At 44.3% G+C, this 27723-nt stretch overlaps 1 protein-coding gene and 1 pseudogene across 4 annotated transcripts; both read left to right on the top strand.

Annotated features, from left to right (window-relative positions):
• The first annotated feature begins 478 nt into the window (after positions 1-478).
• Positions 479-16631, top strand: Det1 (DET1, COP1 ubiquitin ligase partner). 4 transcript variants are annotated; one of them, XM_023710224.1, is made up of 6 exons: positions 556-636; positions 3107-3209; positions 3354-4199; positions 6214-6401; positions 11787-11978; positions 16023-16631. In XM_023710224.1, the coding sequence occupies exons 2-6, from the start codon at positions 3117-3119 to the stop codon at positions 16210-16212; spliced, it is 1509 nt and encodes a 502-aa protein (XP_023565992.1). In that variant the 5' UTR covers positions 556-636; positions 3107-3116; the 3' UTR covers positions 16213-16631. The 4 variants fall into 4 exon arrangements, with proteins under 4 accessions (XP_004623342.1, XP_023565982.1, XP_023565992.1 ...); XM_004623285.2 differs by having other exon boundaries at positions 479-636; positions 3107-4199; XM_023710214.1 differs by lacking the exon at positions 16023-16631 and adding an exon at positions 14820-15002 and having other exon boundaries at positions 479-636; positions 3107-4199.
• Positions 16632-24659: 8028 nt separating this feature from the next.
• Positions 24660-25265, top strand: LOC101592580 (annotated as a pseudogene).
• Positions 25266-27723: the final 2458 nt, after the last annotated feature.

Raw genomic sequence — 27723 nt, 5'->3', positions numbered from 1 at the left:
AAACACTGTTAGTACACCTCTTTCTTCTCATTGAATTAAGCGAAAGTAGCTTTAAATTTATCTTAACTATTTTGTATATATAAATACAAAATGATCTTTCCTTTGTATCCTTTTTTAGTGAAAGGAATTTTCACTGCACATCTAATACGTGCCAGCAACTAGGCTGGGCACTCAGCATTCAGTAATATGATAAATACAGTCTACACACAAAAGGCCCTCGCCATCTAGAAGACAACAGAGAGATGGTTTTTTAGCTGATAAGTACGGAGCACTGAATCACAGATTGAAAAACTAATTCTCTTGCATGGTTTTGCAAATGTGCCCTGCAGGTGCAGACATAAGAGATTACAGTGATGCCCAGGTTAGAATAGCGGGTTAATCTTTCCTTTGTAACCTCGATTGGTTCACGCCTCCTCCGGCCGCTAGGTGGCGCTGCAACATCCCGCAGCTGAGCGGTGCCGCGCTCTCCCCTACTTCCCCTCTCGCTGCTCAGCACTTCCGGTATCTAGCGGAAGCAGGGGCCGGGAGCTGCAGGCGCCGGGGTCTCAATTCATGGCGGGGGCGGGGCCGGGGGAGGTGCGCATGGAATAGGCTGGGGTGTCCCTCGCCCCGGCCCCTTGAGCCAGGACCTGACAGGTGAGGACCTATCCTTTTTGGCCCAGCCTCCAAGCCGGTCAGACGCTCCTCCCCGCATGACATCCAGGCCCCGCGATCCCCCGTCATCCCTCACTGTTCTGGTCCCATCGAGGCTCCGCCCCAGGCTTTTCTTTCCGGGGGCGCCCCCTTGGGCGTGTATGTCCGCCCCTTGGCATCCTTTCCTCTTTCTAGAAGCCATCGCAAGGGGTTTAGGGATAGGTGCAAAAACAGTGAGTTAGTGGCCCGATTCCGCCACGCTTTCTTCCTTCCATTCCATAGGTGCCCGAGCCGCGTACGGTGTGGCAGCCCAGTGCTGAGATCTGAGAACATCGAGGTGAACAAAGTAGCCATAGTTATTTCCTGTGTGGAGAGTACAGTTTAGCAGGGGACGCCAACATTAAACACAACCATGCAAGTGAAAATACAAACACAAATTGTGACATTTACTGTGGAGGAGACAAACAATGGTGGGTTTGGATTTAGATAGAGGGCAAATAAGCGTTACTGGAGGAAATGACACTTAAGTTGCAGTTTGAGAAGTTAGGACGTGAGCTGGGGTGAAGCGGCTGTGGATCCCCGATTCAGGCCCAGCACTTAAGAAGGGATGCTTGCTGTGTATCAAAACCCTGCTGGACATATAGAATAAAATGTTTGTGTACTGGACCCCTAGAGCTTGTCACTGGCTCACGACAGCCACACAGGCACATAGAACAGCCGGTGAAGGAGAGATGTGGTTTCTATACTAGGATTTTACAGAATGGAGATGTGAAGGACGATTCCCCCGTGAAGTGATGATTAAACTGATAAGTGAAATGGGGGTTAGTAAAGCCAAGAGAAGAACTTCTGTAAAGGGCCAGATGGGAAATATTTTAGGCAATGGGCCTGATAGTCTTGGTCTCACCTGCGCATTTCTCCCTTCATAGGGCAAAAGCAGGTGTAGGCAGTAGGTAAGTGAATGGGTATGGCTGTGTTCACATGAAATTTTATTTACCAAAACAAGCAGGTGGAGCTGGGCTTGGTGGCACACATATAGAATCACACGTTTGAGGCCAGCCTGAGAAACATAGTGAGACCCCCATCTCGAATAAACAAGTGGAGGAGGTGGGCTAGATTTGGCCTGAAGGTGCTAGCTTAGAGGGGCTACATCCTCTCCCCTCATTGTGTGTTTTGTTTTTTGTTTTTTTTGGTGGAACCGGGGATTGAACTCAGGTCCTTGCGCTTGCCAGGGAAGCGCTTATTCCACTGAGCCATCTCCCCGGCCCCTATTGTGGTTTTGATTTACATTTCTTTGATGATTAGTGATAATGCATCCTGTTATTTGCATTTGTGGCCATTTGTGTCTCTTTGGAGAAGTACGCATTCAAGTACTTTGCCGGTATAATTGGCAAATTCTTCCTGTCGTTCTGTAAGTTGTTTTTCACTCTGTTGAGAATACTGTATATCTTTTGATGCACAGAAGTTTTAAAGTTCGATGTGTTCCTTTTTGTCTATTTACTGTTGCCTGTGCTTTTTGGTTTCAAAAACAAAATCATCAAATCCAATGTCATGAAGCTTCCTGCTGTTTTCTTTTGAAAGTTTTATAGTAAAAGGTCTGATGTACAGCATCTTGAGTTTGTAAATGGTGGAAGGTACCAACTTTATTGTGTTGCAAATGAATATACAAATTTCTTAAAACTATCCTTTGCTGAGTGATACCATCCATTTAATTACATATGTGAGTGTTTTCCTGAGCTCTGTATCTGTTCCATTGGCTTATGCCTATTTATGCCAGTACTAGTCTTTTAAGATTACTGTGGTTTGGTAATATGTTTTGAAATCAGGCAGTAGAGTCCTCCACTGTTGTTACTTTTTAACATTATTTGGAGTCTCTTAAGATTTTATATAAATTTTAGGATGAATTTTTCAATTTTTGCAAAAAGTGATGTTGGGATTTTGATAGGGACTGCTTCAGAGGCAGATTAGCAATCTGGCCATCGCAATAGCCCAGTAAATATTTTTGTTTGTATGAATGCACATGGAATGTAATTGTTATGCTTTTCAAATGTGCAGCACTTGTGTGTTTGTTGACCAGTCCTGTTATCTCAGCATACTTGGAAAGTATTCTTTGTGAATTACATCCTCTCCTCCTATCTGTTTCTAGCCTTAGAAATGTCAGCATTGTCAGGAGTAGTGGTGTATGCCTGTAATCTCAGCACTCAGGAGGCTGAGACAGCAGGATTTCTGGGACGTGGAGACCAGTTTGGGCTACAAAGTGAGCTCAAGGTCAGCTTGAAATGTACAGCAGAACCCTGACTGAAAAAGACTAAACAAACAAACAAACAAACAAATGAAAACAAAGTCATCACCACTTCCTGACAATTTGTGAAGGAGAAATGCTGGTTACTATCAACTATCAAGTTGAGAGTCCTAGGGTCAGGATATAAAAAAGAGAGAAAATATATATATATCTTGTACTGTGCTTTTCATGTAGAAATGTGATCATGGATCATCATGTTTCCACCATCAAACCTCGAAGAATCCAAAACCAGAATGTCATTCACCGCCTGGAACGTCGGCGCATCAGTTCAGGCAAGGCAGGTACCCACTGGCACCAAGTCCGAGTGTTTCACCAGAATGTCTTCCCCAACTTCACAGTTGTCAACGTTGAAAAGCCACCTTGTTTCTTACGTAAATTTTCACCTGATGGACGCTACTTTATTGCTTTCTCTTCTGACCAGACTTCCCTTGAAATCTACGAGTACCAGGGCTGCCAGGCAGCAGAAGACTTACTGCAGGGATATGAGGGGGAAATCCTGTCTAATGGCAATGACCAGCGGTCAGTCAACATCCGGGGCCGGCTCTTTGAACGCTTTTTTGTCTTGCTGCACATTACCAATGTTGCGGCCAATGGTGAGCACCTGAACCGGGAGTGCAGCCTCTTCACCGATGACTGCCGCTGTGTCATTGTGGGCTCTGCGGCCTACCTCCCCGATGAGCCTCATCCTCCTTTCTACGAAGTATATCGAAACAGTGAGTCAGTGACCCCAAACCCACGGTCCCCACTAGAGGACTATTCCCTACACATCATTGACCTTCACACTGGCCGCTTGTGTGATACACGCACGTTTAAGTGCGATAAAGTGGTCCTGTCACACAACCAAGGGCTGTACTTGTATAAAAACATCCTGGCCATCTTGTCTGTGCAGCAGCAGACCATCCATGTCTTCCAGGTGACCCCTGAAGGCACTTTCATTGACGTGCGGACCATCGGCCGCTTCTGCTATGAGGATGACCTGCTCACTGTGTCAGCTGTCTTCCCTGAGGTACAGCGGGACAGTCAGACAGGCATGGCCAACCCTTTCAGGGATCCATTCATCAACTCCCTGAAACACCGGCTGCTGGTTTACCTATGGCGCCGGGCGGAACAGGATGGCAGCGCAATGGCCAAGAGGCGTTTCTTTCAATATTTTGACCAGCTGCGGCAGCTGCGCATGTGGAAAATGCAGCTTCTGGACGAAAACCATCTCTTCATCAAGTACACCAGTGAGGATGTGGTCACGCTGCGGGTCACAGATCCATCTCAGGTATGGGGAGCATTCTCCTGCTCTGTGTTCTTTATTTCCTTGGAGGTGGGGAGGTTTTCTGGTGCCCTGAGTCTACCTGTCAGGAGTACACATTTTATATAGTCTAAAGTTGGTGTCCTAGGGCCCCGACTTAAAATAAGCTTCATTTTTCTCTGACCACGTACATTGATCTGGACAGGTGGAAGGCCAACCTCAAGCCATTGGTGTGTGTCCATCACCTGTATGACTGATACTGTCTTTCTTCTGGGCAGCATTCTCAGTGGTCAAGGCCAAAGCTTGACCACTTTGAGTAATCTACCTTGATTTTGTACGACTCTGTTCATTGAGCTGGCTGCTGGGGTGCTGGCGATGAGGATGAATGCTCAAATGCAGAAGAGAAAGTCCTTTAAAAATCTGTCCCAAGGGACTGGGAAGATGGCTCAGTGGAATAAGCATTTCCCTGGTAGGCACGAGGACCTGAATTCAATCCCCAGTTCCACAAAAAAAAAAAAAAAAAAAAAAAAATCTCCCTTTCTGTTCTTCATTTCCCAGTCTGTCTTGGAGGCAAGGCTGGTAAATGTTTGTGTAATTTCATATTCACACAATCATGAGAAATCTCAGTGAAACCATAATACAATTAAACCCTGTCTGGGACCATAGAGAGGACATGAGTCAATTTGTATTTAGGTTTGAGCTATAATTACCATTGTTTTTTTAAATGGAGTAAGTTGTCCGTGATGGCTGCACTTGATTATCCTTTTGTCCTTTGCTAACAGATGACATTTTTTCTGGTAGCTATTATGAGTCGTAGCTAGAAATACTACTAAAGCTCTGTCCTTTAGTCGCTGAGTTTGTAACTTAAACTCAATCTCTCTGCCCCTGTTGGCCTCTTTGCGCCTCACTCAGTTGAATTTGATAGGTTTCAACAAGGTCGATGTGTAAAAAGTGCATCTAAGCACAAAGCCTTGGGGACATTATGGGTGGTATTCTCAGGTTGCTTTCTAGCTTTTTAAATTTCAAGCCAAATTTAATTTCCAGGTGACTGCAAAAGCTATGAAATAGGAGCTCTGCGAAGGACTAATTACTAATGCAACAGGTGGCCAAGAGGCTCCAGAAATTGGTAATGGAGACTTAAATTCAATCAGATGAGGGCGAAGTACTAATCCTAGTATTCTGAAAACTTCTAGAGACCTGTTGAGCACTTGCAGAATAGTTCACACTACTGTATTCACTGTGATAAAGACTAGGGGTTCCTGGGGCTTCCTGTTAGGTGGAGCAGAGCATTGGAGGTTTAAAGGAAGAGGGCTGTCACCCCAGGGCCCATTCAGAAAAAGCGGTACCTCTGCCACCTATGGCATCTGAATGCTTTTCAGGTTCCCCTTCTGATCTTAATTGCTCCAAATATCAAATGTATTTTACCAATGCCCTGGACTGGAAGAACATTTATGAAGAAAGAATGGAAAATGCTTCTCTGATTTTTCATTTGTTCAGCAGCAGTACCCTGCGTGGACACAACTTGCCTGAGCGGTTTTAGCACACAATGTACTTAAGACGTCTCTCTGCATGTTAGAAATATTAAGAGGGAAAAATAAATACCCCTAAATTGAACTTTCAACTGTACACATACAAGAGAAAATCATTTGCCAACTGGCAGCCCCAGGCTGCAAATCACTTTCTCAGCAGGAAAGAAAATTAAATCTGGCATTTTAAAAAAAAGTGTATTTTTAAAAAAAGTCTCAGGATGGGGTGAGGAGCAAGTAAAGAATAAATGCTTGGAAGGAAAAATACTGAATTTGCACAGTTTGAATTGAAGGGTTGAACATCTTTTTATACATATGTGCTATCCAGTTTGGTAAGCAAGACAGAAACAATGGCAAATCTGTCAGCATTGAGACTCTCTACAGATAAAGCCGCTGATGCTTCCCGTCCCAGGGCCACCAGGAGCCATGCTTCCATCCTGTGTCTAAGGCAGAGGTACTCACTCGGTTTATGTGGGCGGCATGGATTTTAAGCCACACTTGCTTTTCTTCTGCAGGCTTCTTTCTTTGTGGTGTACAATATGGTGACAACTGAGGTGATCGCTGTGTTTGAGAATACGTCAGATGAGCTTTTGGAGCTCTTCGAGAACTTCTGCGACCTGTTCCGCAATGCTACTCTGCACAGTGAAGTCCAGTTTCCGTGCTCAGCCTCTAGCAACAACTTTGCAAGGCAGATCCAGCGCCGGTAAGCTCTTCTTTCTGATTCTATTACTTTATTTATTTATTTATTGTGCCACTGGGAATTGAACTCAGGACCTTTTGTTTGAAGCTCTTCTTTCTGGCTTAGCAGTTGTAACTTAAATTTTTTTTTTTTTTTTTAAATTGTTGGGGTCAGGGCTATAGCTGTTTCCTCCAAGACCCTTCCTCTTTTTCTCCCTGCGCACCTGGCCCTGGTCAGCTCTGCCTGTTACTGTACCCAGCCCCTTTTGTCATCCTGAAAGTATGTCTCTTCACACTTGTGGAATGAAATTATTTGTATATTGGGTTCTTTCTAGACCATATAAGAGCTGCAGAAAGATACTGTGTCTGTTTATTGGTTAGTCCTTAGTGGCGTATTGTCGAACACTTAAATACTTAATTCAGAGAGTGAGGAAATGAGTTAGAATTTTTTGTTAAATATATGTTGAACACGCTTTTGTCTGTTCTTTTGCAAAGTCCATTAAAATGACAATAAAGGAATAAAAGACCCGCACCTCCAGAGGTAAAGAAAATGAGAGAGGAGACACATGGCGACATGAGCTTTTAATAAAGTTGCGGAAGCTGAAAAGCCAACAGATGATAGCACACCGAGGCTGCAGGATTTGGTCATCAAGAAATAAGCCTGCCTTGCATAAGTATAGAAAGCCCTTCTGACCTCCTTGGGGTCCAGGAAGTTTACATTTGTAATCCCATGAAAAAGTTAGTGAATTCTAGTGTTAGTGCCCATTTATCACTTCTCAACCCATGGTGAGAATAAAGAGACTAAGGCATATTAGGGGGCCTAAGACCAGCTAGGGTGATGGCTAACTGAAATAAAAGCCCTGACCTGAGGCCAAACCCAGGTTTTAATAATTCATTAAGATGGACGTGGTTCAGTGATGAGTGACTGTGACAGTGTGGGAATGCACATCAACACCTTGGCTGCACCAGTGGGTGTTGCTGAAAGCCCACTGAGGGGACAAGGGAAATATTGGGTTCTCACAAGTAGACCCATCCCAACCTGAAGTGTAAAACCTTAAACACACCAGTCTGTTCAAATAGGACAGCCCCCTCACTTAGCCTGAGAGACTAAAATAAATCTATCTGGATGGCTCCTAGGCCTGGTTCTCAGGCTTACAGGAAACCCTATAATTCTATAGAATGCCACTTGGTATGTCATCAGAATGCCTCTGTCATCTTGTACTTCCCCCAGGTGCTTCCCACCAGAGGTGTCCGACCCAGCAAAGGGCCCTTTCCAAACCTCTGTTAGTCTATAAACCTGACTCTTTCCCTTTGTTCGTGGTCAGTGGCCTTCTTGCCCTTGACCAGGTTGTGCCCAGCCTGAAATAGTGATATCACTGTTTGCTTCAATCATGCCTGTCCTAGTGGCCATGGTCACTCCTTGGGGTCTAGCCTCACAGAAAAGTCCTACATGGAAGTAGGGCCAGGTATGGCCAAAATGGAGATAATTGTTCTTTTTTAAAGGAGAGTCATCCAGATGGCCCTCTACACATAAGCCAGAGACCTGTGGAAAGGATCAGAACCTTGGAGGCCTGGGTACCCCTAAAGGTACCTGTGAGCCGGGCTGAAATCAGGAGGGTTTGTAAGTTCTTAAAAGTATCAGATTCTTTAGATTGCTCTTCTAGACCTATAATAGCCGAACAACTGTCCCTTCTCCTCCTACACAAAGGACTGCAAGTTTATTCCTTCAGCAGATTGAACCAGGTTCATGAAACAAAGCTGAGAGTGGAATGAGAAACATCATGCTAAACACAGGAATTAAATGAAAGTGACAAGGGCTGGCCAGAGAGCTCAGTGGATTAAAGTACCTGCTTAGGCAGAGCGCAGCAGGGGGAGTTTGATCCCCGGGCCTGTCATGCCAGCTCCGCCCCCAGGGAGCACTGAAGCAGTGATTTGAGACTGGTGTGCTGGCATGCCCCTGTAATCCCAATGCTTGGAAGGCTGAAAACAGGAGGATTACTGAGTCTGATCCATGTAGTGAGATCCTGTAGACCCCATAGAACCTGTACTAAATACATTAAAAAAAAAGTGACATTTACAGGGCAAGTCTCTCAAATTGTTCCTGTTATATTGGAAATTTTACATTGTTTCTTCATATATTCAAATTCATCTATCACTGTCACACTCACAGAAATTTATCCTAATGTATTTTGTTGGCTATCAACCCTTTATACTTTGCACCAAAGCTTAGAGCCCCAGGCAGGACAGATTTTTCTCTAGGAAAACAGACCAACCCAAAGAAGAGACTATCAGATAATGACATGTGGAATTCTTTCACAAAATACCTGGACCACTCTAAGTAGACAGTGCCAGTCACCAAGGTCCTCTTTTTGAACCAGAGCTTCTCCAGTTAGCTTAGGACCTTACTGGGAAAGGAATGGTTCTGCTGGGCTAAGTTGTGCTCTGGTTAAGAGGGGCTTTCTTAGGGTTCACATACCTGAATTGTTCTAGCCTTAATCTGGGTCCAGAGATGGGCTGGACCCCAGTGGATGGATGAATCAGATTAAGCATTCCTGCTGTGCGGAAGAGCAGTCACACAGAGATATGTTAATGTGCTGCATCACTGATTTAGCCTGGAATAGGAGAATATGGGTACTCAGATCACTGATTTGCTTTTCCTTTGTCTCTGGTATGCATACATCTGCCTTATTATCTCTGTTGAGGATAGAATTTGTGACAGTAGAACATGGCTCAGATCTTGCTTTTTTCATTATGGAATGAATTCTTCTTTCTCCTTCTTCTGCTTCTCCCTCCCCCGCCCTTGTTCTCCTTTTTCTTTTTCTCTGGTGAGGGTGATGGCGAGGATCGAGTTAGGAGTGGAGGCACACTCCACAAAGGCAAGTGGTGGCATTTGCTGCATTCACTTCCGCGTCTGTAACCCTGAGGCCAGGCTCTGTCTTACGGGAGGAGTGCATAGGTGTCTGCTGAATGAGTGAAGGACTTGGACACAACTGTTTCTGAAAGGTATTTTGGAACACTGAATTAAAGGCAAGACGCTAACCCTGAGGAGAACATGAAGGCTAAAGAGAAAGCTTGCATATTCCAGTTCTGGGTTGTCAGAGAGAATTTTGCTTCATACTACCAGAGGATTCTGAAGAACTATAGATTCCCTCAGATATTTTTAAACAGAACTCTCAAGTTTTTGAACTATTATTACCGATTTTAAGAGGTTGTAAAGATGCTGTTTTTCATGTATATTAAACATTGACATTTAAAAATAAAATTAATGCTTAATCCCCAGAGCCATAAAAATATTACAACACTGTTTAAAATATAGGCAATACATCTACATACCAAGGTAGTTTGGTGTTCAAATTATTGGATATAGAAAATACAGAGCAAATTGTTCCTGTTATATTGGAAATTTTACATTGTTTCTTCATATATTCAAATTCATCTATCACTGTCACACTCACAAAAATTTATCCTAATGTATTTTGTTTGCTATCAACCCTTTATACTTTGCGTTGTTAAAAATAGTGTGTATATATAAGTAAAAAAAAATTTTTTTTTGTGAACACATGGCCCAATTGCTGAATCTTTAATCAAAAGTAATCTTTTCGATTAAAAAGAAAATGAATCCTTGTGTATGCAAAAGTTTTAAAGATGACACTGAGGATGAGAAGGAAAAGTCTTTATCTGAAGAGACTGAGACTAATCAGAATAAGGGAACAAAGAATAGAGAGGCAAAGCTCCACTTGCTGAAATGACTCACAAGGTAAGGACAGGAACATTCTAGGAGAAAGAAGCTCTTGGAAACCTACAATGTGTTAGATATATTTGAGCAACTCTATATGAAAACAGACTAAAAGAAATACAAAATTAAGAAGATCTGTCCATAAAAGCCAGTGTGTGACTAATTCCAGAAAGAGCAATAGGAAAACAAAGGGGAAGAAACGCAAGTTTTCTGAAAGCGCTAACTTCCAGAGCGGCCGAGCCGTCCAGTGCTTGCGGGAGGTGGGTTTGGGTCGCCTGTGGAGCATGGAAGCCCGCTCTCACTCTTAGGTCTTTTCTTTTCTTTCTTTTTTTTTTTTTTTTTTTGGTGAAACTGGGCATTGAACTCAGGCCCTTGTGCTTGCCAGGGAAGTGCTTATTCTACTGAGCCATCTCCCCAGCCCCTCTCTTAGGTATTTTCACAGCTGATCACTAAACACATCACAGTGAAAAGTTCATCATTTCTTGAAAGTATGAGGAAGCAGAAAAGGGGGAGGAAAACCCCAAAATCTTTTTTACACAAACATTGATGTTAACATCTTAACGTTTTTGGCAGTCCTCTTTTTTCTTTTTAAGTTTTTGTTTTGTGTTTTTGATCTTATAAGCAGAATTATATAGCCCACTTTGCTTGCTGTTATCATTTTGCTTTTCCTGCTACCATTTAATCTTTGCAAATGGTAGATTTTTTCTTTTTTAAATAAAACATTAGGGCTGGTGAGATGGCTCAGTGGTCTAAAGCACCTACTTAAAAAATCTAGCTTAGCAAAGCACAGGGACTGCGGGTCAATCCCCCAGCACCACATGCCAGCCAGCCCCACCCCCAGGTGGGCTGAGCTGGCCACACACACACACACACACATACACACACATAAATAAGTAAAATAAATAAATTTTTAAAAAAGATTCAAAACCATTACTTTAAAAAAAAATAAATAAAACATTAGGTTTTAAAAGTTTTGTTTTAGACAAGAGAGGATGGGCTATGTGCCGAGATTTGTCTGCCTGTCCGAGGGCTTTCTTCTGATGAGTAGTCAGTAGGTTAGTTGTGAGCTCTGTGGCTTGGTGTCTGCTGCTGTTCTTTCCGACACTGGTGTTGCTGCAGTTCTGTGTGAGTAGCTGGTTTCTAAATGCACAGTGAGTAGTTTGTCCAAGGGTTTGGGGAAGGCGGCTCTTCACAGCTCCCAGGAGAAGTCAGAGAGGTGGCTTCTGCTCCAGATTCCCTGTGCTCCTTTACTCCTTCCTAGTTCAGTCTGCTATTTCACTTCTTTTCCTAATTGAGCTGTTACCAGAAAAAAAAAAAGTACAATAATTGACCAGCTACGCTTGTCTTAAATTTCTCTACAGTGATTTGATGTTCATATTTCTCTTTCTTGCCTTTACCAGGGAGATGGTTCAGTGGAATAAGCGCTTGCCTGGCAAGCACAAGGGCCTGAGTTTGATCCCTGGTTCTGGGGAAAAAAAAAAAAAAAATCTCTGTTTCTTGCCTTTGAAGCGGGTCTATAGCTACCTACACTCCGATATTATGAAAGAGTTCTGTCTTTATTCAATACTTAAAGTTAATATTTGCTTACAGAACAAGTGGTGTTTAGATACACATTTCAATTTAAACTCCCAGGTAGCTGCAGAAAAGGCCTTCCTCATGGGTGCTTCGTTTTAGGTTCAAAGACACGATTATAAATGCCAAGTATGGCGGGCACACGGAGGCGGTGCGCCGACTGCTGGGTCAGCTCCCCATCAGTGCCCAGTCTTACAGCGGCAGCCCCTACCTGGACTTGTCCCTCTTCAGCTATGATGACAAGTGGGTGTCAGTCATGGAGCGACCCAAGACCTGTGGAGACCATCCTATCAGGTACCGTGTCACCGCGCCTGCTGCAGCCTGTGCATGGGCTCCTCGGGGTGGCCTGCTTTTTCACCTCCCTTCCCAGACGGCATTCATGGGGCTGTCTCCACCACGTCCTGGGGTAGCCCAAAAGGGCGGGTCATCTCTGTGATGTGGTGGGTGCTCTGGTCACTGATACTAGTCTCAGAAAATAATTTCTGCTCTTTGCTTCTCATTAGAACATCTCATTCAGACAGTTATTTTCTCCTTTTAAAGGTATCAAGGAAAAGAAATAGTACTTTCCCATTATTAATAATCTAACACCATTGCATAATAGTTTTGTAGTAGTGACTTCACTGTGATATCTGACTCAACTATTTTTTTTTTTTTTTTATGAATTTAGGATAGGCTCTACAGGGTATATAGGGTCTCACTATTTAGATTGGACTCACAGTGATTCTCCTGTTTTTATCCTCCTAAGCACTGGGATTGCAGGCAAGCTCCACAACACCCAGTCTCAGTTGAGTCTCAGCTGAGTCTCAGCATGCCCCAGGGGCAGGTGGGGCCAGCACAGCAGGCCAGGGATTGAACCCTGGCCGCTGTGTTCTGCTGAAGCAGGTGCTTTAGTGAACTGAGCTATCTGGCTGGCCCTGACTCAATTGTTTTATCCCTCATGTTATTTAGTAGAAAAGGTATTAGAGATAACTTGAAAAGCAGGCAGAATTAGGCGAGACTGTGCTTCCTCTCTTGGAGAGATGGAGTATAGGCTACTGAGTTACCCTCTGGGACCTGGGGGCCAACCTGTCAGTCCTTAGTCCAGTTGTTTGCAGACCCCCGTCTCACATCTGGAACCCACACTGTGCCAGCTGTGAGGAGGAGAAAGTGGCACCCCTGTCGTTATTGGGGTTTCCTAGGGGAGAGGCTTGTATTCCTGGAACCCTAAGCACACAGAAACTGATGTTTGGCTCTTTAGAGCAGACGTCTCTCATCATTCAACTTCACTTTGCATTAAATAATATAAGCCGGGTGTGGTGCTGTATGCCTGTCAGCCCTGCACTCAAGGCGGAGGCAGGAGGGTTATCATGGATTCGAGGCCAGCCAGGGCTAGGCAGTGAGTCAGGCCCAACCCAAACTGCATAGTGAGATTCTGTCTCAAAAAAATAAATAAATAAACAACTGGATAAATAAATAGGTCTGTATAATGGACAAGAGCTTTAAAGTGCAGTAACAAAATGTAATAACATGTACTGAAAACTCTCAGCATGGTGAGAGGCTGAGGTAGGAGTGTCTCAGGTTTAACTCTAGCTAGGGTAACTTAGCAAGACTCTGTCTCAAGAAACAAACAAGAAAAGCAAAAATGTAAATAAATAAAATCTAGGGTTTTACATCCCCAGTACCTAAAGAAAAGCAACAAAAAATCCCCTAACTGGCCAGGCATGGTGGCGCATCCATGTAATCCCAGCAGTCTGGAGGATGAGGCAGGAGGATTGCCGTGAGTCGAGGCCAGCCTGGGCTACATAGCTCAGGGCCACTTTGAACCATACAGACCCTGTCTTAAAAAAAAGAAAACAAAAAACAAACCCTTAACATATCATTTCATTTTGAGAAAATTAATCAAAACTTACTAATACTATCAAATAGTCAGTTTTCACCTTTGAATGCTATCTTGTAAATATTAATTCACAGAATCTAATTAGAGTTTTGGGAATGGTGTTTGATCCCTGTTCCCTGAAGTCTTGTTTGTTCTCTGGGTTCTGCTTTCCTTTTATTTTCCATGCAGTGAGGTTGTTGTTCGTCCCTTGGTGTCCCCGTGCTCAGGACTCTGCCCAGCGTGTCCTGTATTTCTCAACTCCCAGCCCTGCATGCGGGGGCTTAGAAGCGCAATCAAGTCCTCTGAAATGCCCAGCCCTTGCGTGTCCACAACTGTGCGGGGCGGGCGAGGGTGCTTTTTACACGTAAAAGCACATAATGGGCCTCATCTGAGATACATTTCTGTCCTACATGAGTTTCCTGCCTGCTCATTTGAAAAGAGAAGCCTCAATAACACATCTAGCAATACCTTTAACCTATGACTAAAGGGGGCTTTCCTGTAATTCTTGCTTTAATTTAAATACAAAATGTAGGTATATTAAAGGCATTTGAAGAGGTAATGCTGTTACTCTAGCCCTTTCATTATGTACGTCTTTGTCAGTATGTCTGTTTATACATTTATACAGTTGTAATTATGCTTAGTATCATCGTTGGTACCCTGCTTTTACTATATAAACATTTTTCCATTTTGTAATGTTATTTTCTTTTTTTTTTTTTTTTTTTTTAATATTTATTTTTATTTATTACATTTATTTATTGTGTGTGTGTGTGGCCAGCTCAGCCCACCAGGGGGCGGGGCTGGCTGGCATGTGGTGCTGGGGATCGAACCGTGGTCCCTGTGCTTCGCCAAGCTTGATTCAAGTAGGTGCTTTAGACCACTGAGCCATCTCTCCAGCCCTGTAATGTTATTTTCACAATTAAAGACCTAATAATGGTATATTATCTCATTAAGTAGATGTGCCATAATGTACTTAACCATTTGCCTGTTACTGATCATTTACTTTTTATGGAGTTTTACATTTGAATGAATGCAATGGTAGCCATATTTTTTTCTCCTTAAAATGGGTCTGACTCTATGACTAGGCTGGTCTCAAACCTGTGAGGTCAAGCGATTCTCATGCCCCAGTCTTCCAAGCCCCAGGGACTGTGGCTGTGTGGTATTATGCCCAGCTTTTTATAGTCACTTGTAATCATGCTGCCACTTCATTTAGTTCAAATTCTGTTGATGGGAATTTGAGGAATAAGATGATTTGATTATTTCCTTATATATTTGTTTTCCAGAAGGGAAGCTGCAGAGCTGTGTAGTTCAGGGCTGCTCACATCCTAGAACTTGCCCTGGTTCAGCCCCCGCCTGCTGCTCACTCTGGCTCCTCCAGCCACAGCTCCTTTATTTTGCATATGAGAAAGGAGGGGGATGCATGGAAGTATCTGTAGTCTCACTGTGTTAGATGAAAAATTAAAAGGGATAGTGTTTTGTTTTGCTAAGTGTAAAAGAGCCTACAAAGAAATAACTTTTTTTTTTTTTTTTTTTGGTGGAACCAGGGATTGAACTCAGGCCCTTGCTCTTGCCAGGGAAGGGCTTATTCTACTGAGCCATCTCCCCGGCCCTGAGAAATTACTCTTAAATGTGAAGACTAATAGAGGTGGACCTCGAGCCACACAGTCCTGTGTGGTGGCCACTTGCCCCACATGGCTGCGGGACACTTAACATGAGAGGAGTCAGGGTTGAGGTATGTGTGAGTGTCACATCGGATCTCAGACATTTAGTAAAAAAAAAAAATAAATAGGTAAAATAGCTCATTAATATTTTTATACTGATGGGATGGGGAGATAGCTCAGTGGAGTAAGTGCTTGCCTGGCAAACATAGGATCCTGTGTTTGATCCCTGGTACCAGGAAAAAAAAAAATATATATATATATATATATATATATATATATATATATATATATATATATATATATATATATATATATATGTATATATGTATATATATGTATATATGTATATATATGTATATATATATATATATACTGATTTTAAGTTGAAATAATATTTTGGATATATTGGATTAAATAAAATATGTTTTAACAATTTCATCAGTTTTTAGACTTTTTAAAATGTGACTATCTGGAAATTTTAAATTGTACACATGCCTTCGACCTGGGAGTGGTTTCTCATTTCTTGCCGTGGCCCGCACGCTCATTAGGCAGGAGCGCGCTGAAGGGAGGAGGTTGTGACTTAGGGTACAATTAAGGGGTTGTCTGGGGAAAGAGCAGTGATCAGTGGCACAGGACAGCATGCTGCAGCTTCATAATCACAGCTTAAAGTGAACTGATGTTCTGAGGTGATTGAGTTTTGGAAACTCAGGGCTGCTACATGAACGCTTAGGATAATAATGAATCACCGCATCCCCTGCTGTTCAGATTTAAAGGTGGTGATGAATATCAACCTATGCTGTCTTTCTGTCTCCTTTCTCTGTTTAGGTTCTATGCCCGGGACTCTGGGCTGCTCAAGTTTGAGATCCAGGCCGGCTTGCTGGGCCGCCCCATCAACCACACAGTGCGGCGCCTAGTTGCCTTCACCTTTCATCCTTTTGAGCCTTTTGCCATTTCTGTACAGAGGACTAATGCAGAGTATGTTGTCAACTTCCACATGCGGCACTGCTGCACGTAGGGGCCTCATCATAGCCAGCCTGACTGCCCTCGCAGGACTTTGCTCGCTTCTTGTCTCCGTGGACTTGGGCAGAAGTACTCCTTGCCCACCCTGTGGTTCCAGCCTGGCCTACCAGAGAAAGGAGCGAGGGGCTCGACCTAATGGGACTTGTATTGTAACAAGAACTACTGTCGGTCACTTTAAGGTCCTCTTGTCTTTCCCTGTGGGAATGCTCAGCATTAATTAAATCCACTTCATTTTTGTTTATTTAGCATTGTACTGCCGTGGAGATAAAAGTATTATGCCTTTGCCTCCTTCATCGCACTTCCGCGGCGTTCTGGTTTGCAGCCAGAAGCAGGTAAATCTCCTTGACACACGAGAGCTGTGTATGTCCTCCTCTTTTCTCACCCACTAAGCAGGGCTATCTTTATAAGAAAAAATTAAAGTCTTGGTATTTTCTTACTAAAGTATACCCATTTGGTGACTCTCTCAAGTTTCTGTCACACTGATGCTTTTTGAGTACTTGGGTTCCAAGCAGGACTGGAAGAGACGGCAGCTGCTCCTGAGAGCACTGAGTGGGGAGTGCCAGCATGAATGACAGTTATCTGCCACGATTGTTCCCTTCCCGAGGGTTTTCGCCTGGTAATTGTCACAGCTGGGGGAGCATGGAGTAATTGCACAGTCTCATGTGGAAGCATGCGCGAGTCGGCACCATCTGTGTCGGGCAGGTGGAAGATGGAACAGCCCTCTCCGGCCATAGCAGAGACAAGCACTGTGTAGCACGTACCGTCCTGTGAGTAGGGGGAGCTGCCAAGCTCCAGGTGTCCCTAAAGAGATCAGGCCAGTTGTCCTGGGCTGCCTCAGCTGTCACAGCTGTCCTGCAGATACCTGCTGGCCTTCAGCCCTCATTCTTTTGTTCCACTCTCAAGCAGTCCCTTCCAGGGGGCTTGTCAGACTGTTGATGTCTCATCAGCATAATGAATCCTCCAGCAGTGTATGTAGTGAGCTTGTTTAGCAACATCAGCCTTTGGAGGCAGCTTTGAGTTGTTGGGTTCCAGAGTAGGCTGTGAAAGGAGCTGTGGATGCAGACAGCTGGGTGCCTTATTCCCTCCATTGTTCCAACTTCCTTTGGGAGCAGAAGGTGTGCTATAAGATGCTGAGCCCCACAAAAATAGTTTAGCTAATTTCATTCTCTTCAGTGTTGAACAGCTAAATCCATTCTCTCAGCCTGAAGTGCCAGAGTTGAGAGTCTGCTATGAGTCAGGTAGACACGGTTAGGATGCTAAAGTGATCATCGTAATACAACTTGGTAAAAGCTCTACTAGTGACTGAGTGCACTGGAGGGAGATGAAGGTGAGGCAAAGAAGGAGGGGTATCCCAGGGAAGCGACACTGCATCTGGGTGAAGGGGAGTGTGTTGTGTCAACCAGTTTGAGGCTGTTTAAAGGAGCGGCTCACAAAGGCACAGAAGCATGAACAGGACCACAGGTCAGCTGTGGTGGATAATCTAATAAGGCCGTAGGATCAGCTGGGCTTGAGGGAGGGGCAGGGAGATGTGCCCAACAGGCAGGCTGAGGGGAGATCATGTAGGGCGGTGGTGTGCACGGGAAGTTCACAGAGGTGACTGTCCGCAGTGTGGAGAATTGGTTCTGAAGGGAAGACAGTGGAACAAGGAGGGCAAATGAGTCAGGTGGTCACACACAGAACAGGAGGGCTTGGGCCCTGTCACTGGCCCTCAAGAGGATGAAATACTCTAAAGGTCACAGCACATGCGGGGTTCCCAAGCTTGGGGGCCTAACTGTGTACTAATATCACTGTACCTCTCATTGTCACAGGAGTTTTGTCACAAGCAGCTTTTCCCTGTATAAAATGCTTTGCCTCAGTAAGTACCTCAAGACTTGGCAAAGTGGCGAGGTTCCTTGGGCCCCAGTGAATTCTGGCCCTTCTGCTCAAGAGCTGTATATCGGTGTCTTGGTTCCTTTTCTCGTTGCTGGGACAGATAGCCAACACTGAAAATGAAGGAAGGAAAGGTTTATTTAGCTCACTGTTACTGGAGGCCTCAGTCTATATACAGCTGGCTCCAAGGCAGGCTGGCACATGGCAGAGGGCAGCAAAACAGCAAGAGCGAAAGGGAGGAGTAACAGCAACAATGCTACAGAGAGCAAGGTCGTCTCCCTTAAGTAGTGTTCAGGCTAGCCACCCCAGGCTGGGAATAGTACACCCACAATCCCAGCATTTTATCATGAGTTAATCACAAAATCTAGAAGTCTGCTCCATGACTGCATGAGGCTTTGGGGGGACAACCAGACAGAAACCCTAACAGTCAGCCAGCTGACTTCCTTACCCTCTCTGAGACTTAATTTGTGCTTCCTTCTACCTTAGTCTCACATTGCCCCGGTCACAGCTTCCATCTCCTGTCATCTCTGCCACCCAGCACCCTTTCCCTTGCTCGCAGCGCAGCTCTTACTGGGACAGTAGCTTCCAGGTCAGCCATCCCCCACCCTCAGGGCCACCCCCTTTCCTTGTCTTAGGGGGCGTGGCTTACTCTGTGTCCCCCTTGCAGTCTTCCTTGACTTCCTTGCTGCTCTGCCTCCATCACACCCATTTGGAAGGACCACAGCTCTGCATGTCTGAGAACACCTGAAAGTTGCTGCAGACAAGCCACATCTGTGCTTAAATTCTTGAGTGCAGACCTGTGATGGGCACACATGCTTCTGGTCCATTTACTTTCCTGCTTCCTGAAATCGCTCTTCTCAGCTGGTCACCTTGTCACCTCCTTTTGGGCAGAAATAGAAATAATTAGAGAATTATTTTCCCTTTCTTTACTGTGTGTGCCTGTTGGTCGTAACTGTCATCTTGGTTGGGTCAAGAGACTCCTGGAGAGGTAGTTGGATGAAGAGGCCCCAACCCATAACCCAGATGAGTTATCCCACTGATGAGCTCACATCAGTTGAATGGGCCAGTAGGAGGTGGAGCCTCATGGGAAGAAGTGGGCTGGGGGCTCGGCTCGGGCGCTGTGTCTGGTCCCTGCCCCCTTTCTTTTTGGCTCCCTGCTTCCCAATTGCCCTCGGTTGAGCAGCTTTTTTTCACCATACGCTTCCACTGTGTTTCTGCCTGGGAGCCCCTGCCTGTGGACTGACCTCCTGAGCCCAAGATAAGCTCTTCTTTAACCGTGATATTTTGTCTTGGCAATGTAAAGCTGACTGTGTGACTTGCATTTGTATCTGTTTCCTGCCTTCCCTCCTATTCCAGGGAATAAAATATCCCTGCCTCTCTGAAGCACCACACCCTCTACCTGGTCACTGAATTCTGTCTCCTTTTGATGTTTCAAAAACTTCTATAAACTTTGTTCCTAGGATTATTTTTCTTTCCTGCATGGCCTCGCTTGTGACAGGTCATCCCCATTAGCATGCTGATGAGTGATGGCTGACCTTTCAGGGCTTTCAGTGGTAGAAACAGCACCCTGCGGCCTGCGTGCTGTGTGCTTGCCACAGCTGCTCTAAGACGTTGCGTCTGCTGCTTCCTTCTGGGGACTCTCCCTTGTTTTCAGTGACTGTCCATTTCTTCACAGCAAAACTCATCACAAGAGTTGTCTATGTGTTTTCACCTCTGTGTCCTGTTTTTCCATAACCGACATTGGAGAAGTTTCTGTCCTCAACATTCCACAGAAAATGTAGTTTTTGTCCATCTCTTAATTCAACCTTCCAGTGTTGGAGAGAGTTTCCATGAAGCCCAATAATGCTAGGGCTCCTGTTAGGTCTCTGTATGATTCCTGACAGTCCTGTAGCCTCTTGCAGCCATGCTCGAGTTGTCCTGAGTGGTCTTTTTTTGGTGGGGAAGAGGGCATTGAGATAGGGTCTTAGGCTGTGAACTCACTCTATAGAGTTCAAACTTGTGACCATCCTCCTGCCTCAGCTTCCCAAGTGCTGAGATTACAGCATGGGCCACCACTCCTGGCTTGGCCTGAGAATTTCTTGTAATTGTGCAAATTTTACCAAAATGGGAGATTAGCACTCAGCCCAGTGCATCTTTGACCTGTGTTAAGTTTTCAACACCTACGTGTGCTTATGTGTTTTATTCCTAAAGGATTTAAGACGACTCTCAGTACAATCTGGTATCTTCTCTCCACAAGTGCCTAATGAATTTCAAGAATCTTTGGGGAAGCAGGTTCTTTGGAACCAAAATGTTTAAGCAAAACAGAAGCAGACTTCAGGGACTGCGTCTTTGGTATCTGAATTCCCTGAGCCCTCCTCACTTCCCTCCTGTGCAGACGGCTTTCTGTCAGTACTAGAGCATGGCCACGCTGGGCCTTTGAGAGAGGGGCTCCATTTACATATAGCAAATCTCTTTTCATTCAGAGTCCTCACACAGCACAGTATAAATGAGTGAAAAGCCTAAATTAGATAATTTTTAAAAGACTGGTAGCTTCATTATTTTCGAGTACACAGAGTAACTTAAATTTGGCAATGAAGTGTTCTATTGTAGAAGCCCTTAGGGACATTCTTTAATGAGTAGATTATAATTATTGGTAATCAGCATAACGGTCCTCTGCGAAGCATGCTTGGAAAGCAATTGAGCATATTAAGTGATTTTGATGTTCCAGGGGCAATTTTGTTTACAACATTAATTTGCTCAATATATCCCCTTTATGACTATAACCCTCTGTGGTTTAAAAAGGAAAATTCTAAAGGCTGTTGCCATCACACAACATTTGATTACCCTTGTAGGAGGCAGAGAGATGCACAGCAGGACTGGGCTTTATGTGTGGCGGCCTCACAGAATTATGGGCACAGCTCTGGCTTGGGTGCGAGGTCTAGTGCATGCCCTGGTCCTGTCCACTACAGCTGTAACTATGGACTTGCTCATAACTGAGTCTATTTCTCCTCTGTAAAACAGGAATCGATTTTGTCTACATCGCAGGGTTGATGTGAGCACAAAATAAGTATTAAAACCCTTTTTTTAAAATTTTATTTATTTATTTATTTATTTATTTATTTATGTGTGTGTGTGGCCAGCTCAGCCCACCAGGGGGCGGGGCTGGCTGGCATGTGGTGCTGGGGATTGAACCGCGGTCCCTGTGCTTTGCTAAGCTTGTTCTAAGTAGGTGCTTTAGACCACTGAGCCATCTCTCCAGCCCCTTAAAACCCTTTAGATAGTAAGTTCTCAATAAATGCTAGTGGTCTTCCTTTCACCCAGTATGGGAGCTTCCCGTTTCTTTATTTTCTCAGATATGGCTTAAAACCCCACTAGTACTTCAATTCCTGGTGACCAAGTGACGTAACCTCGACCCATCTTCAGGCCCAATCCCTAAGCACCCACTAAAGACAGGCTCTGCCGGGGCCTCTGTCTGCACCTACTCAAGGCTGAGACAACTGGAATACTCCTCACCCTCTGTGGCCTAACTCATTGGTTGAAGGGAGCTTCATTTGCTCAGGGTTTGGCATCATGGTGTTGATGAATTTTGTTGATAGCTCCGAGCCATGCTAGGCAGTTTACGTAGGAACGTATTGGCACGTCATCAGTTCTGAGACGCAGTTTCTAAAACTTGGACTGTGTCTTCACACTGGTGTCTTATCAGTGCCAGCTAGGCCGCAGTTATGATGTAACTGTCCTCATAGCTTGTGCAGTGCACACTGGACCTGCTCTTCCCATTGCCAGCATTGCTGCGAGTAATGTGATGGTAGGTGCTGCGGGTGTTCCACAAGGCTGTGCTAGGATGTGGTATTAGAGCAAGAAGTTATCTTGCACTCAGAAAGGTGCAGAGCCTGGGCCTAGTGGGTTGATGCTAACATTTGTGAAGCATGCATTTTCTGTTGGAGGGGTGAACACGAGGCCATCCCTTGTGCAGCATGGTGTAGCACATGCTTGTCAAATGAAGGACCACAGACACCTTCTAGGAAATGGCATTTTACTGACATGCTGAGATGGGTACAAAAGGATTGAGGATTAAACCCCCAATGAGGCAACAAGATGAAGGAGAAACAGTCCCACCCCTCAGAAAAAAAAGGAAGGTTTGATGCAGTGAGAGGCCTAGTGTGACCAATTCCTGCAAAGCAGAGGATTAATCATGGAGGTGCGAATCGATTTGTCAGAAACTTGCTGCTGACTTTGAGCAGGAGCTGATATGCTCCCAGGTACAGGTGATCCAATACAGGAAAAGATGAAATGAGCTCATGTAGGACATGCTGATGAAACTGGGAGTTCTTCAGCAGTCCTCAAAATATAAAAAAGGCCTACTATACTATTTGAAAAAATATGTTTTAAGGGTCCTGGGATTTGTCCTTACCAGGTCTAAGACATAAATGATGGTCAATGATGGAAGAAGCTTGTCGCTTAGAATGGCCCCACAGGGCCCCACCAGAAGCATCTGGCCTATTTGAAGAGAGTGAGAGAAAACATAAACAGGAGCTTTTATTGTGGTGTATACAGGAAAGAATGGACAAGCAGTGTAAACCTGAACAGTTCTGGTGGGCTCTGGGGTATAGAAATTGTCCCCAGCAGTCTGGTACCTGGCCCTGAGGTGATTGGATCCAGGAAGAAGGCCCCTGAACAGATGGTTGAGAGTGTGAGCTCTGATTCATTCCTATAATTCTATGAAAGCCTTGGTGGAAGAGTGCTTTTATCCCTAGGAATTAACAAACCCTAACACTGCCCTTGGGGGTCAGTCCCTCCAGAATCAACAAGGCCCCAAGAAGTGAAAGCATTAAGAAATAGAGGTGTGACAAATATAGCACGAAAATAATTGCAGGGAATAAGGAAGCATTACCCTGGTTTAGCTGTCTGGGTTTCTTTCTCTTGTTGACAACTTGTGGCAGTCAGCCTCCAAGATGGCCACCATGATCCTACTGCCTGTGTTTCTGTTGTTATGTAGTCCCCTCCCACAATGCATCAGGGTTGGTCTCTGTGACCAATAAACACATGGTAAACCGTGGAGTGTCACTTTCAAAGCTGGGCTTCTGCTCCAACCCTGCCCCACTTACGTTACTCACTGCCACGTCACAGGGACCCTTGGGCAAACTTCTCGAAAGACTCTTAACAGCCATGTTGGGGAGCTATCTGGGAATCCATCCTCCAGCACCAGCTGAGCCTCAGGATGCTTGATCTATCCAAAAGCCCTAAGCCATAGTCATCCTGCCCAGCCACTCCTAAACTGGGGACTCCGAGAACTTGTGCGATATAGTAAATTTTTTTTTTTTTTTTTTGCGGAACTGGGGATTGAACTCAGGCCCATGCGTTTGCCAGGGAAGCACTTATTCCACTGAGCCATCTCCCCGGACCCCTAATAAATGTTTTGAGATGTGCTTTGGAGGTAATTTGTGGTTTGCACAGTATAAAATCCACATAAATAGTGGTGTGTGTTTTGTAATATGGCATCTTATATTTGAAAAGTGCAGGATTATCTTTGTTTTGTAGATAAGAACATTGACCTCAGGGAGATTAAGGAGGTTACTCAAAGTGGCATTATTAGTTAACAGCAAGTAGACATTAATACAAGCTGGGTAAGAATTTGCTTACATTTTGAATTTATTTAGACCTAAACTGGGATACTAGTGATTATCAAAAACATTAGTTGCTGGTGCACGCCTGTAATCCCAGCACTCAGGAGGCTGAGGCAAGATTGTTGTGAATTTGAGACCGGCCTGGACTACTAAAAAACAAAACAAAACAAAACAAAACAAAAGAAAACTAGTTGATATTTTTGTGCTTGTGTATCTGTCTGTCCCCTTTTTATACAGAATGATTCAACAAAGGTGATATCTTTTATTAAAGTGGTAACATTATTCCACATGCTTTCTCATTCTCCTGAACTTAATATGTTAGCTTATTTGCTCATTTGTTTGTTAAACATTTATTGAGGCTCTCCTGAGTGCCAGGGACTAGGAATATAAGAATGTGCACACAGCCAGGTACAGTAGCAAATACCTTTAATCCTGGGACGTTGAAGCAGACAAAAGTTCAAACCCATCCTGGAGAATTTAATGACTTAGCAATACTCTTTCTCAAAAATAAAAAATACAGGTGCCAGGGAGATAGCTCAGTAGAATAAGTGCTAAGTGCAAGGGCCTGAATTCAATCCCTGGTTCCAAAAAAAAGCAAAAAACAACAACAAAAATCCCACCACAATAAAAAGTACTGGTGATACAGCCCCATGCCAAACTCCTGGGTTCAGTCCTTGTTAAATAAAAAGGTGAGTCAATGAATAAATGAATGAATAGACATAGCCCCTTCAGCTTCTAATCTCATAGTTTCCAAATACCCATTACTCTCTTTTTTGAAAGAAAGAGGCCCTTACCCTCTCTCCATCTCACCTTTTTCACCATCAGTAGAGAAGGTAGGTAACCAATCTCTGCGTGGGGTGTTGGCAACAGAGAGCTGAATGTCCGAGTGTTTTTGCATAGAAGCAACTGCTGGTCCACGTGTGGTCTCCTCAAGAATCTGATGCTGAGACTCGCGAACAGTACAGTCAGGATGGCTAAGGGGGACCCCAAGAAACCAAAGGGCAAGATGTCTGCATACACCTTCTTTGTGCAGACCTTCAGAGAGGAGCATAAGAAGAAGAACCCCGAGGTCCCTGTCAATTTTGCAGAATTTTCCAAGAAGTGCTCAGAGAGGTGGAAGACGATGTCTGGGAAAGAGAAGTGTAAGTTTGATGAAGTGGCCAAGGCAGATAAAGTTCGCTGTGACCAAGAGATGAAAGATTATGGACCCGCGAAGGGAGGCAAGAAGAAAAAGGACCCCAACGCTCCCAAAAGACCACCGTCTGGATTTTTCCTGTTTTGTTCTGAAGTCCGCCCCAAGATCAAATCCATCAAGCCTGGTATCTCTATTGGTGATGTTGTCAAAAAGCTGGGTGAGATGTGGAATAATTTAAGTGACAGTGAAAAGCAGCCGTACATCACCAAGGCGGCGAAGCTGAAGGAGAAGTATGAGAAGGATGTGGCTGACTATAAGTCTAAAGGAAAGTTCAGTGGTGCAAAGGGTCCTGCTGAAGTTGCCTGGAAAAAGGTAGAAGAGGAAGAGGAAGAGGAGGAGGAGGAGGAAGAAGAGGAGGAAGAGGAGGAGAAGGATGAATAAAAAAACTTGACTCCTTGTGAATCCCTTAGAGTAGGGAAGCTCCGTGCCTGACCGTTTCTTAGGTTAAATGCCAACCGGATTGCGATCGTGTAGTCTCTCAAAGGCTCCGGAAGTTGGCAGTAGTTGCTCAGTGTGGCCATGAGGGTCCGGAATGCTGTGAAATTGTATCAAAGCTGTACATATTTCCAAACATTTTTAAACTGAAAGGCACCCTGTGTTCTCCTCGCTCTGTGCACTTTGCTGTGGCTGTGAAAAGGCTTTTGGAGATGTCCTTGGCGTTCGTTTTTTAAGTTGTAAGGTGGTGTTAACTGTAACGTCATTGGCTAGAAACCCTGAGTTACCAACCCTGAGTTACCCTGAGTTATCTAGAGTTTGTAAAAAGAGCAAAGCAACCCAGGCGAGCCCTCGATGCTTCCTGCTTGGCACTGAGGCGGGGGGGGGGGGCAGATGCCACTGAGAAGGGACCTTAGACCTGTTGCTGCTGTGGCTGTGGCTGTGGCAGGCGTCCATCAGCTTCTGTATATGGTGACCTAGCGTCCTGCTGCCCTGTCTTAGCTGGGGACTGAGGGGGCCAGCTGGCATGAGAACTGTTTGGATTCGTTACTGTTTTGTTTTTTAGTTAAGTGCTAAACTATTTGTTTTCAAAATGTAGAACTCTTCATTGGCAAAGAGTCAGAGAAGGTTCAAGAAGCTTCTGTACTTAAACACGATTTGCAATGTTGTGTTATTTTTTTGTATGTTTAGAATGCTGAAATGTTTTCCAAGTTAAATAAACAGTATTACTTTTTTTTTTTTTTTTTAAAGAATATGATGCTGAGGCTCTGTCCCTACGTGTACAGCACCCCTGCTGGAGGGCAGCAGTGTGCATCAGCGCTGGAGAGCAGGACTGGGCTGTGGGCCCCATGCAGCGGGGCCCCTTCTGGCCTGGAGCTTTTGCCTCAGAAGGATCCTATTCTTACCCATGCTCTCTCTCTCTCTCTTTTTTTTTTTTCTGTACCAGAGATTGAACTCAGGACCCTGTGCTTGCCAGGCAAGCACTTATTCTACTGAGCTACCTCCCTGGCCCCTCCAAGTTTTATTTGGGTTGCTAGGTTCAGATCTACTGGCCAGGAGGAATGTATTACTCCAACTAAACTGCCTCTATGTTGTTTTCTCTTGAGACCAACACTTTTCTATTTTAAAATATCTTTTAGGATACTTAAAAAAACCCAAAATTTGTCTAAAAATTATTTTGAGCTCAGGCTAGGTAGGAATAAGTCTGACCTAGGGCACATGGGGGCTTTGAGAGGAGTTTCTTTGAAAAATAAATGAATGGAGTGGTTTTGGGAAAATGCAATGTGTATAAATTTTCATGTTACAAACTTCAGAATTTGAGAAAACATCTCCAGTGAGGTTATAAAGACCAGTGAGTCATCCTTGGGCGCCATCCCCTCAAAATCTTGGAGGGACATGAACTTTCTTGGTTGTTGAGGCACGGATGGGTTTTAGAAGCCTGGGAAATGTGGCATTAAGGTACTGTCGAATTTCGTAAAGAGGCAGAATGGGAACACCTGGAGCAGGACTAGGCACATTTCCGTGGGCCTGGCGGCGAGGACGGTGGGAGGGGCAGCAGCAAGGGCCAAGTTCAGAACAAGATGAGGAGCACCGAATAGACCTGTGACAGCTGCAGCGAGCCGTCTCTGAGACTTCTGTTTGTCATTTTCTAGAGAAGAAGCCCTTCTCAGGAAGGCCAGAGGAAAAATCCTCAGGACCTTACACTTGCCAGGCGGGTGCTTATTCTACTGAGCTATCCCCCAACCTTAAAAAATCCTAAAGAAAGGAATACCTACAAATGAAAACATGTACATGGCAAGACATGCCAGCATAAAGCCAAGTGTCAAATGACAATACTTTTATCAAAGAGTTGATTTCCTTAGTAAAATCATTTTAAAAATATAATACATGAGCCATCTAAAAGAAAAAATGAGTGAAGAATATGACGAGCATGGTATTTAGAGGGAAAATAAAATTCATGTGATCAACAATTATATGAAAGATTTTTATAGTATTTATTTCCCACCCTTCAGATTAGCAAAGATAAAAAATGTTTGCTGACCCAGTAGTGATAATTGTGCAGGATGCTCCCACTCACTGTTGGTATGAAACTATGTTGCTTCAGACTTCTTGAAAGATTGAAACACAGTATGATAATAAATGTACATAATGTTTAATGGAATTAAAACCTAACTCTAAACACATATCAAGGCAAAACATTTGGGAACGTGAACAAGATGTACGCCTGTTGCAATATTTTTACTATGAAAAAGCAAAGACTATTAAATGTGCATCAGAAGGAGACAGGCTAAATAAATCATGAAGCATCCATAAAATGGGGTCTGATACAGCTGTTAAAGATAATGAGGCAAATCTGTACATGTTGGTTTGGAAGCTTTCTCAGACATATTAATTGAAAAACTGC

This window comes from Octodon degus, unplaced genomic scaffold, assembly GCF_000260255.1.
Source record: "Octodon degus isolate 3935 unplaced genomic scaffold, OctDeg1.0 scaffold00002, whole genome shotgun sequence".
Lineage (NCBI taxonomy): Eukaryota > Metazoa > Chordata > Mammalia > Rodentia > Octodontidae > Octodon > Octodon degus.
Note: the sequence above shows the minus strand (reverse complement) of the source record. Positions and strands in the feature narration are given on the sequence as shown.